General features: G+C 37.5%; 1 protein-coding gene across 4 annotated transcripts in view; it reads right to left on the reverse strand.

Moving 5' to 3' along the window:
- Window positions 1–12,129, reverse strand: part of LOC119651502 (homeobox protein homothorax) — a 440,180-nt gene that overhangs the window by 372,353 nt on the left and 55,698 nt on the right. For all 4 annotated transcript variants that reach the window (XM_038055121.1, XM_038055120.1, XM_038055123.1 and 1 more), the window contains exon 3: window positions 7,323–7,464. In XM_038055121.1, coding sequence (XP_037911049.1) covers window positions 7,323–7,464 — 142 coding nt within the window. The remainder of the gene's footprint in view (window positions 1–7,322; window positions 7,465–12,129) is intronic.

Consider the following 12,129-nt stretch of genomic DNA (forward strand, 5'->3'; position numbering starts at 1 on the left):
CTGACTTTGCTCCATCACGTAAAACCGTAAATACAGATAAGCAAAAAAAATTCCAACTTTGGCGGTTAGCAGAAACCAACGATAGATTCTGAACCTTTCAGCATTCTAACTAAAAAATAAAGAAAGACAGAGAGACATACAATAAACCAATTTTAAGGATATTTTTGTTTATACAGACGCTTAAAGATCCTTCCACGCTTGGAAATTAGCAAAAGCGACCTATCATATGAGTAAAACTTGACGTTCAGTATCAAAGAAGATAGTAGCTAAGCACAAATGAAGGGAAGCAGCTCCCGAAATATGTACGTATACGCATAGTAAAAAATTGCAAGGAAAGGAGAAGCTACTTGTTTTACTATAAAAAAAATTTCCAAGAATCAGAAACGATATCTACTTTTGATGTCCAATTCAATCAAAAATTCGTTGAACTATAGACAATCCTCGAGGAATATATAAGTAGCACCACCGTAGTATCTGCATTATTCAAAAAGATCCCTAAAGATTTCCAAACTGAAGGAAACGATAATGGAGGTGCAAAGATTGGCAAAATCAGGTTCCAATCAGCACAACTGAAAGTGAAAACCAAATGTTCATTTGACATTATCTCAAAACTTAATGTCCGAAACAGAAATCTATCTGTAAATCAATTTGAGCTGCATCCTCCGGTTACACGCATTCAAAAGAATTTATCGAGGCGGCTTTGTTAGATATTCGACAACAAACATCGCGACCAGTAATAACTTATCTCGAAAATTTGTCAAATAGCTTTGAATTAAGCAATCTGTACTTTTTATTGGAACAATAATTACACCGGACAGAAAAAGGGAAACAAAAAATAATAATAAATCATGAAACCTCAAGGAAATTCGTCATAAATTTTAAATAATCTGCAGACGATAATTATGTGGGAAAGCTCTAATTTTCAAAGTCAAAAAAATAATAATTCTATGTGCACAAGCCTTCTGTCACGAGTGGTCCCACCGCATCTCATACCTTCTTCGCGTAAATAAATTTGAAAATTTATTAACCGAGAATTTTCTGAATGAAATCTCATCACATGCATTTTCTCTCCCGTGAATAGTTTCTAGTGGGGGGAAAATCTATGTGTTTAGAACCGGCACATAGCAAATGTTAAATTGATTACAGAATTACAGAAGTGAAAGAAATGTATCTTGCGCATTGTACTCGGCAGTGTTGCACAGGCGTTATAGTGCATAATTCGCAGCATGCTATTTTGTGGTTGTTGTTAGATATCTCTCCTATAAGTGTGCGTATTGCGCTCTGATGTGACAAAATTAATGAGACGTCACAAAGACGATCCATTCAAATTCAACCAACCGCAATGATGCCGCTGCAGGCAGACCAAGCCAAGCCAGGGCAGGCATACGAAATATTCAAATATTCATTCATTTGGTTGGAGGTATGTATTATATTGGTGTTGTCGCCATCATTGTTGTTCCTCCACTCTACATCATCATTGTGATATTCATTTTATGCGCTCGGTAATATTTTCATTCAGCTTAGTTCTGAACGAAAACCACCACTCGTCGATGGGGCTGCAAAAGCAGGAGTCAAAAACAAAAGGGCGAAAAAAATGGCTCACATAATACATCATAGCGACACTGTCATAACCAAAGCAGCATGAAATGCATCAAATCACATATCTCATTAGTGATACAACATTGAATAACAGTAAGTTTATTTGATGCATGCGACAGTGGCTTAGAAAAGTTTTAGTGCGGATGGAAGACGTCCCAACAGGGAGCAGGTTGCTTTTCATTTGAGTGATCTACTACCCTGTTTTCCCCATGAATCAACAATACTGAAAATTTCATTCAGCTGATCCAGTTGAGTCATATACCTAGCACTTTGTGTCGCAATAGTATAAAATGCAGCCAAAGTTTATTTCGATCACGCTGATGTCCCAATGTAATGTGACGTACGTTCGCATTGGCAATCGCATGGAAACTTCAACATTCCGTGACCTACACACCAAACACAGAAACCAAAAAAAGAAAGGAAAACATAATCTCTCCAAGGAGAGACATGCAAAACAGTTAGTGCACTATATACACATTCTACAGAAGGAAGGCCCAAAATATGGAACGATACCGATCCCGATGATCTGCAGTAATACTGCTGCACCTCATTAATCTTCACTGCGCCACATGATCGTGATTACAATCGCGATCTTGCCAACAGTAACTGAAAAAACCAAAGATCTATATCTGATCTTTAATGTTTTCATATGCAGATCACACCCTAGCGAATGGGCATTCCATGCGAAACTTTCCTTGACTTTCATGCATAATTTCCCCCAAAACTCGCATATGCTCCACCAAGATCGCAATCACTTTTTGTAATCACGATCATCTCGAGTCAAATGTTGGACATTCTCGTGATGAGTTGAACAGCCTCTGTCCTGGTTTTATTGTGGCCGCCTTGCGCTGATAGTGTATTTTAAGAATGATTTAGGACCCCCGCAGAAAATAAAATGTTCTTTTGACATACTTTTTACCATCGGAATCTAGTTTGCTCTCCGCCGAAGGAAGGGAGCAAGGGTATTAAGACTACACTAGAAAGTATACGTAAAATTAGATTTAATTTCACCCGAGATAATATCTATGGAATCTGAAGAGCATATCTATTCAATAAGAAGGCATACGCAGAGGCTTTTCACCCAGAGAACACACTATGAAGTCTACCTCGTTGAATACTTTTTGGCACAAATTACGCGCTTCATATCAAATATCTCACAATCAGAGCACAACTTAGGTTTTGCAAACTGGGCATACACATGTACGTAGATGAATGTGCTAAATGTATATATGTACGCATTCATATGGTAAGGATTGATGTGGTGTTGCTGCTGATGACGATCGGCATGATGATGATCATCATCACCACGGTGATCACGACGCTTCAAACGTTAGTTAGGGCTGTGATGCATGGTCAAATTAAGGGAAACCCGAAACTTTTCCCCGCCAACCAAGAGGAATGATATGTGGTGTTACTTCGGGGTTTGCCAAAGTCCCTGATGGATAACAAACGAAACAAGATCAAGACCCGTAGACGTCTGCCGTCAATTGATATAATCAACAACAAGATCATAAAATGCGAATGACAAACTGTATACATTCATACTTTGGTCCATAAAAACTGCATGTGGCAAATTTCTTGGGTTTTTGGATAGGCATCAAAATATTGTATATATATTTCTTGATATCATCCATACAAAATGAAGAGGGAGTTCTTGATGAGGAAGATGACGAGGATGGTTGTCCATATGGTCGTGATTTATACCCAGTCCAGTAGGATGTTAATAAAAATAGAAGTGAGTTCAGTGAGTTGTGGTGCAAGCTATTTCAATGATTCGAGTAATGTATTCCATCAGCGATGAATGGAACTTATTATTTTCGTAAATTGGTTTCTTTCGAAGGAATTAAGTGAGATTGGTTCTTGTCTCTTTTGTCTCATGTCTATTAATTTACACTTGGAATATCCGTTTGAAGAAGACAGAACGATGCGAGAAATTCATGCGCAGGATGCATACACCAACTATATCTTTCTTGACAATTCTCCTCCTCAATAGGGATGTGAATGAGATTGTGTTCGCGGAAAGTAAATTTTTACTTTCAAACTACATATTCCATTACACACCACTTCAGTTCCTCCTTCTATTTTCACGTTCAATGGATTTGAAAGGTGTCGTGCAAATCACTAATCCTTCCTGGAAACTCGCTTTGTTTAGGATTTATAAAGATAATATTTTCAAATAGAATTTTCACTATCTCAAAACTACAAATAACCAGGTACCAAAGATTTACAAGGATATGCATTCCTTTTTGCTACCCAACATACTAATGTGAGAGCGCAACTAAGGAAAAAGGACAATATTCCCTGAAAGCGCCAGGTAGTCATGCCTTCATGCTGGGCTATCACTCTGACGTGGTAATTCAAATTTACAAACATTACCGGCAATAAAAAAATTAACCTGTATACGACTACACGACACCCCTTCAAACGATTAACCACTACTGACTTTCGACTTGAAAACATTCACCACGTTACAATATGCCTGGATGTGGAAGTCCTTGAGGATAGTGGTATAGCTTTACGCTCGGAATTGCATGCAATGAAATTCCTTCCTTTTTGCCCCATTAGAGTGAGGTCACCAGGAAAAATTGACTCGGTCATAAACACCATGCTTGCACAAACCATACAAATAAGCCATAAAATTGATGCAGGTATCCTGGTTTTATAATCGCCATTTGTGCGAATTGTTGTAAAACCAAGGTTACTTTTCGTTTTGTTTAATGTCAAGTAACGCCTCCAAGCGAAGCCTCCAGTGAATGATGCCAGCAGCTCTAGGAATGTCAACCTATAACCCTTCACGTTATTTAGCTCTGGTATTGGATTCGATTCATTGCATTTTTATGGTTGAAATAACGCTTTTGTGCTGACAATTTCGGGGTTTCTTTACGATTTTCCTAGAGAAAATTCCACCTTGGCCAGGTCTGATTTGCTACAGTTATAAATATATACGAATGTATATACACACATGCAGTTGACAATATTTTCCAGAGAAAGGTGAGCTAAGAAATTGCCAATGATGGAATTGAAGACAGAACCCACGAAGAAAGAAGTACGACACTAAAAATGTGCCCTAAAAAGAACCCTTGCCCCTGCCAGTATCTTTGTTTGAGGAGGATCCTGTTCGGCGCTTCATGACTGAGTAAATTAAGCGCGGATAAACAAAAAAAACGGAAATTTTGATTCTATTTGATTGTAGTTGCCCCACCCACCTTGTAATGGTGGTTTTACGTTTCAATTTGGCATAAAACAAAAATAAATAAAAATGTTCTAATGTCTTCTTATAAACATGTTGCATGATGGGGAATGCGGAAAACAGCTCACCATATTTACTGGAGAAGTTAAAGGAAGTAAATTTTTTAGGGGGTAGTATTGTGTTTGTATATTGAAGTCGGTGGTATTTGAGTGAAAGGTTGGCCGTTCTATTGGCAAGGAATTGCTTTGGGGTGAAATTCAAATAAAAATTAATGTGTTTGTTAGCGAGCGTTTAGTTCCGTACCAGTTGGTGGAAAAGGTGGAGAGTTGCGTGAACGACCTGAAAGGTTTTAGCAACGAAGGTTAAGTATATCGTGGAGGGTATAAAAATACTTTCTCATAGAAAAGATGAGAGGAGTATTGCATAGTCTGATTTGTATGACAATGAGTAATTTTTGGAGCGGAGTAGTTTGCGAATAAATTTACTCTTGGGGGTTATAAGACGAGATGCATCGGTCTTTACAGACCCGTTAGAGAAAGAGGAATTGCCCCCGAGCCTGGGATTAACTGGAACAAATTTTTGAGCGGACCTGAATCGTTTTCTCCCCGGATCTGATTTTTCTTCTCTATGACCCTGCTTCCATGGTATTCATTTCGCGCCGACGAATACCAAAGTTTTTACAGCAAACAAAATTACCGAATAAATGAAAATAACTTATGCCAGCTAAAGTTTAGAATTGAGAAATGGAGGTAAGCTCTCTACCGACTTCCATCTGCCTTAAAGTTTCATCATCATTCTTTTTCAATACCTTCAATACCTATTGACCTTCTCATTTTTGTAAAACCCAGTAAAAATGATCTCTGCGAACCTCCACGTTGACTCCTAACCAGTCTGCTAATACCTTTGGTTCACTTTAGTTTTGGTGGTGATACATATTGTTTGTTTCGTTTTACCTATGTGCTCTAGACTCTGATGATAAAAGCTGATCGTCAACCGTCAATGTTCCCTGTATTTAATAATCTCAATTATTGTTTCAGGGTAACCAGAGTTTAGACCTTTATTGTGAGCGGATGTAGGCATGCACCACTTCTGTAAGCGTTCCTAACATCCACAGAAACTCCATTTATCAACCGCATCGAGATTGAATAAGCAAACAAGCGAATACAACTAGCCTGTCTGAAAGCTGGAGAACTCCAATCCAACCCACTGACTCGCGCTCGATGGCAAAATAAATGCAATTCGACAGGATGTTTAAATTATCGTCTAATTCGGTGTTTACCGACTTTCATGAAAATTGCGAAACACATATTTGGCAGGTGCATTTACCATATTGTTGAAGCTACCGTCAAACAAACCGAATTTGTCAAGAACTGAGATATTACTGGCAAGGATGGAGAGCTATGAAGGCGAAAATATTAGTTCGAAACTGTCGAATAATACGCTGTGATTGTGTCTGAAATGAGGACATTCCCATAACAAACTGAATATCCCAATTGATGCGAAATGACTCAAAGGGCAACCAAGAAAACAATACCCTGAGATGTTAGACGAGGGAAATATCAAACTCAATCCAGACAAACGGGCCGCCTACTAAACAGGATAAAAGCTGAAGAAGTAGAAGAGAATTTTTACACCATATCCTGAATAAATAATTCTTGACTACCATTTAAAACAGGACCGTCAAAGTTCTCATCAATCAATCATTTATCAGAGGCAAATCTGTAGAGGACAAAAAAGCTTTCCGCGAACAGGTAGATCGTGCTAACGTTATTCATACTGAGTTGAAAAAGTAACAAAATTTAGGGCTGAACGTAAAAAAAGTTCCACTTCAAAGAAATGAATAGCAATTTGACTTAAGCAATTTAACAAAGCAATCAACAGCTATTAATGAAATGACCTTTTCCAGGCACGTCCTCTAGGCCAAGCCATATATTCTACCACTTTATCTTTTAGCACTTATTATATCTTCAGCCTTCTCTCAGGTATTCTTATTCCCTCTTCGAAAATTACACCCAAAATTATCAAACACAAAGAGCAAAGATTTACTCCAACATGAATTGTGACAACACGCAACAATGAAATTCCACGTACTCGTACATATTCACGTTGCTTCTTCAGCTTGATTTCATTTTCATAAGAAAAAGGCGTCAGAAGCAGAAAAAAAGATAATATAACGTGGCTATTGATACTAAGTACAAGTAATAAGACATTTAACGTTTTGTTTTGGTGTGCTAATCATTCCCCTCTCCTTTTGAAGGTTGAAAAAATTAACTTGAAGAAAAATGTCGGTGTAAAAATTATAGGCCCTTATTAAGTGGCTTCAGATACCCCATTATTATAGATTGTAAGGTGTGCATTGGTAATTTCAGGTATTTTATACAATCGAGGGATGAACGAATTAACAGAAAAAAGGCAAGGCCTGGGTATACTTCTCCATGTTAGTTTATATGAATTTATGAAGTGTTGGATTAACTACAAACTAATGACGACTGTGAGAAAATGGATACAAATATGACAAACTAGAGTGACTCACCTGTTTACTGAACATTGCTATATCCTCATTAAATGATTCTGACGAACATACATCACCACCTTGCACACCAGGTTCCCGTGGCGTACATGTGGCTAATTCACATTTTTCAAATATAAGCGCCAATAGTGGAAAAAGTGGATGCCTGAAAGAAGAAATGAAAAGGAAAATTATTAGATATTTCGGAGATATTATTATTATATATAAAATTTTACAATGAACAAAAGTGTTGATTTTCCAAAAAATAGTTTTTTTAGCAAAGATTATTCGGACACATATTGAAGGTTAAATCAATCGATAGAAGAACCGAAGTAGTGAGCACAATTGCCACCGCAAACCTAGGAGTTCTTCCCATTAGAAATTATGTACTTTTAACAAAAATATACACAATTTTCCAGCTAGCAGTAGTCTAATTTATTTACATAGCTACTTGCTTCATAAAAATATCTAATATAGACGCAAATACGAATATAAACCGTGGTGCAGACATTAAACGCAAATTTAAATGTTTGCGTTTATTACGCGCGGCGCTGCACTGTATGGACGCAGCATGCTTTGCTCCCGTGGAATTCCTGTAGCCTCTCTAGCCAGACTAACTTCACAGGGTGCCATAAATATGAGAGATGCTGACTGGCTCCATTCTTCAAATATAACCTAACTCAGTCTTCTTCAACAACACTACTTACTCATTTTTTTGGAATAATAAATAATTAAAAAGAGTAAAAGTGTTGCCAGTCGTAAATTCTCTAAGTACTCCTTAGACCAAGATAACGATGATGATGATGCTGTTTTACTCCGAGACGACTTTTTAAGTACCCATTTCGAATTATTCGAATAGTTTTTTTTACCTCCGTTTCCCCATTCTCTGTTCGTTATTCACCATCTATGTCGTTTTTCTAGTGCGTGTGGTTCCAAGATGAATTTAGAAATAGTACCAAGTTTGTATCTATATTGGAAGCTGATCGACGGAATCATCATCATCTCGTCCCCAGTGTGGCCTATTTTCAAATATTTAACGACACACACGCACCAAGTGCAAGAAGACTGAAAATATTATGGGGACTTGTATAGTACGGTTGAATGGATATGGTTGCTTGCGGAGGACCACCAAAAGGGATAATTAGTTAGTTCGTAAAAATTATGCTGCAAAGTTGTAAAAAGAGCCATTGAAAAGAATGTCGGAAGGAGTGAATGATAATTAAAAATCGTTGTTGGCTGGTGGTTACACAGATAAATCTTAAAATAGCACGTGCTATCATAAAATTTAATTTGGAGAAAAACATAAAATTTTTTTTATTGAATTGGAGTGGTTACTCTCCAGTGGGTGATCTATCAAGAAATGGGGGTGCTGTGGATAAACAATTTAAGCCAATCATTTGCAAAGTTGAATTTATAAATTTAAAGCTGATATGGAAGTGGTCACATACAAGATTATAGCTCGAGTCTAAAATTGTTTTCCAATCCAAGACCCGAGCTATAATCTTATATGTGAAACCGAGCACGTCAAAGTTTACGATAACCGAGCTAGATGGCAATATCCTGATTTTTTTTCAAAACGCATGCACTCCATTCTTAACATACAATCATTGACTAGGCCGTCCTTAGGAAAAGGGGCATACAACGTAGAATTTGGATGCTCCTCAAACAGTCACATGGGGAAATCGGAGTCTATAAGTAATCAATATGGAGATGTGGAAATAGCTTTCCGTTTCATATGCAGCTGCCCGGGATTATCCTGAGACTTAAATGAAGATACCTGAAAAAGGTTTTCTTCAGCACAGAATCTGCGGACTTTCTGTTTTTAGAAGGCGTTATTTGATTAAAAAAAGCCACATTTACCAAAGGGAGGAGGCCGGTGAAAAGGTGATTCTGGGGGTAATAAAATGGGCCCACCAAAAAAACATGATTGCTTAGAGCGCCCCTCCACTGTCTCACTCTACCTAAACAAGTAACAGACTAACTACCGCAAAGGGTTTTAGTTGGTGAAAAACTGACCAGCAATTAGATTTTGAACGATCGTACGAGTTAATTTACTCATAAACCAGTACCCCTTGTTCACTACGATATTCAACCATATCCAACCAAAGGCATTTTTCCTGTCATGAGAATATGCTTCAGATTAACAAATTCTGCTGCAAATGCCAGTGATCGTCGATTTAACCGGGAGCGCACTTGATAGGGCTGATTGAAAGATCGATAAAGCACTATTACAATTGTCATTTTTCAATGAGTTAAAAAGAACAATTACTTGCATAGTGTACGACGAAGCCCCGTTTTCTGGGTTTATTTTGATAAAACCATTCCTCCCCACCCTCCTTTCTTAGTTTATCAAAAGCTTATCGGTTCAGATTTTTGGACACGAATTAAAGTAGATGAACTCACGTTGAATGAACTGTTCATAAACCACAAACTTAGTTTCTGCTATGGTAAGGTAAACCTTTCCACTTAAATTCAGGAAACACATAGGAATAAGATATAATACAAGCTTCCTTTATTTCTTCTTCTAGGGTGCTATAAGCAAATGCTGGTCTTTGTAAATCGTTTCCCGGTCGAACGATCGCTTCCTTCGATTTCGAAAACCAAATAGTGTGCCACTCGCCTTGTTAATCGAGCTTTCCCATTTCTTTCGAGATTTTCCTTACAAATGAGTAGTTGCATCGAAATTTGCCTATTGCCCACCCGCTCTACATGGTCTGCCTCCTAGAACTTCAAAATGTTTATATGGATAGGTGGCTTTCACATCGACCATCCACCCTCACACGATCTCAATTGTTCAAACGCACTGGCTGCCTGCTTTCTAATACAAGTTATCATCCTCACTGGTAGACTTCAATAATGGGCTAATTAGCATCTTATAGCATGTTAGCTTTGGTAATACGAAATAACCCATCTTGATAGGAAGCAGAAACCACTTCTTAAATTCGTCCATTTCATTATTATCGTTATAATACTGAATATAAATATAGCAAGCTACCCACTTGCTCCAAGATGAATAGTTCAATGTCACGTTTTCGCTAATTGGTGTCTTTTGTTCTGATTTTTTTTCCAATCAAGGGTAAAATCTTATGAAGCATATTTATCTCGTCCGCATGCGCAGGGCGATATTTGGACAGTAATATTACGTTGAATTCTACGGATGTCTTTCGGATAACATTCTTCAGTGCGCTATTGAATAATTTTGGGTGTAGGAAAAAGGTTTGTTACAGTCCGCAAATTTGAAACATCTTTTTAGTGAAATCCACAGCATCACTTGACTGCTTATTGTCATTCTGATCTGCTTAACTAGATTGTTTGGGGCTCCAAATTTAGCGGATATTTTAAAAAATTTCACATCAGTCTATACCGTCATTAACGAGCAAAACATCGAAAATGAACGAAACTTTCACTCGAAGACTTCAAGGCCATGATAACACGTGGCTATGCCGTGTCATCGGAGAACTCTGACTCGATATAATCTCAAAAGAAGAACTAGGTTAACGTATGGTATGGATAGATATGGATAAGTCACACTGAAGAAAGGATGAAAATTCCATTGCTGGCTATGCGATGGAATGGAACCCACTATCCCAAAGTGGCTGACAAGCAGCCCATCCTAGAAATAAGTGACGCAGAACAGTAGTGGAGGAGTGAAAAAAGCTGGAGCGAACTTAAGAACATTGTAACAAAACCGATAACAATGGCGCGCGGATGTAGTTGACGCGCTATGATCCATTTAGGAAACAGTGACAACCATATAAAAAAATACAATAATTAAATCAAAAATAAAAACATTTCTATACTGAAATAGGACAGAAGTGACAAAATTGATCTTTTGATTTTTGCATTTTTCGAAGTCAAAACAGCACAATGTCTTCTTGCTGTTAGAGGATGATCATACACATCTGACCTTTTCTGACCTATTTCAGTAATTATAATCACGTACTAAAATAAATCAATCGTAATCACGTACCAAGATAAATTTCAAAGTGACACTGAATTCGGGATAGCTCTATTAATAAGCTCACTGCAAGGCTAATCAACTTCAGACTGTATCATCAAAACCACCATAACAAATCACTTTAAAGTTGTGCAATTTTCAATTAAATCAGATAAAGCATTAAAACTTCGCATTCCAAATCATCTCAGCAGTTCACGACTGCACTCCTTTCACTCAACGTCCCTAAAAGGCACTTCCCTGCCATCTCCCCATATTTGTACCTAGTTCTATCGTTTCTATTACGTTCTATCACTTCATGAAATCTTTGGAAAAATTATGCAAAAGATCCAGTTCTAAGATAAAAACCAGGAACTTCCCATCAAGTCAGAAGTGACTGCACGTCCTCCACCCACCACCATTATCATCAGCATTGGAACCATAAAGTTGGGCTAGCTGTAACTAGAAACAACATGCCAACCATTTCATAGCTTCAGCCACTCAGCGAAAAATTTAAATATTTTTGTCATTAAATTTTCAACCACGTCAACATATCTACGGCTCGCGAACCCATAAAAAATGGACAATTCTAAGCTGGTTTCGCCTTGTGGATTTCACGCTGAAAAATTTCAGTCAAGTGTAAAACAAAGCTCATCTATTGTCCTATTAAAGTCAATTTTTTCTGCTTTTATTTCATTCATTCACAAGCTTTTCAATTATTGCACTTAATTGTGTGATCGTTCTGAACAGAATTCAACCCTAATTTAACATGTAGATAGATTTAATTATTTAATTGTGTGGTTGAATTGATTTTTTCAGTTAGTTCAAAACAGTGGGACGTACGTCAAACTGATGGTTATCAAACTGATAGTATTACTTTTACGTTGTCTCACCGAA

Source organism: Hermetia illucens, chromosome 3 (assembly GCF_905115235.1).
Source record: "Hermetia illucens chromosome 3, iHerIll2.2.curated.20191125, whole genome shotgun sequence".
NCBI classification, from domain to species: domain Eukaryota; kingdom Metazoa; phylum Arthropoda; class Insecta; order Diptera; family Stratiomyidae; genus Hermetia; species Hermetia illucens.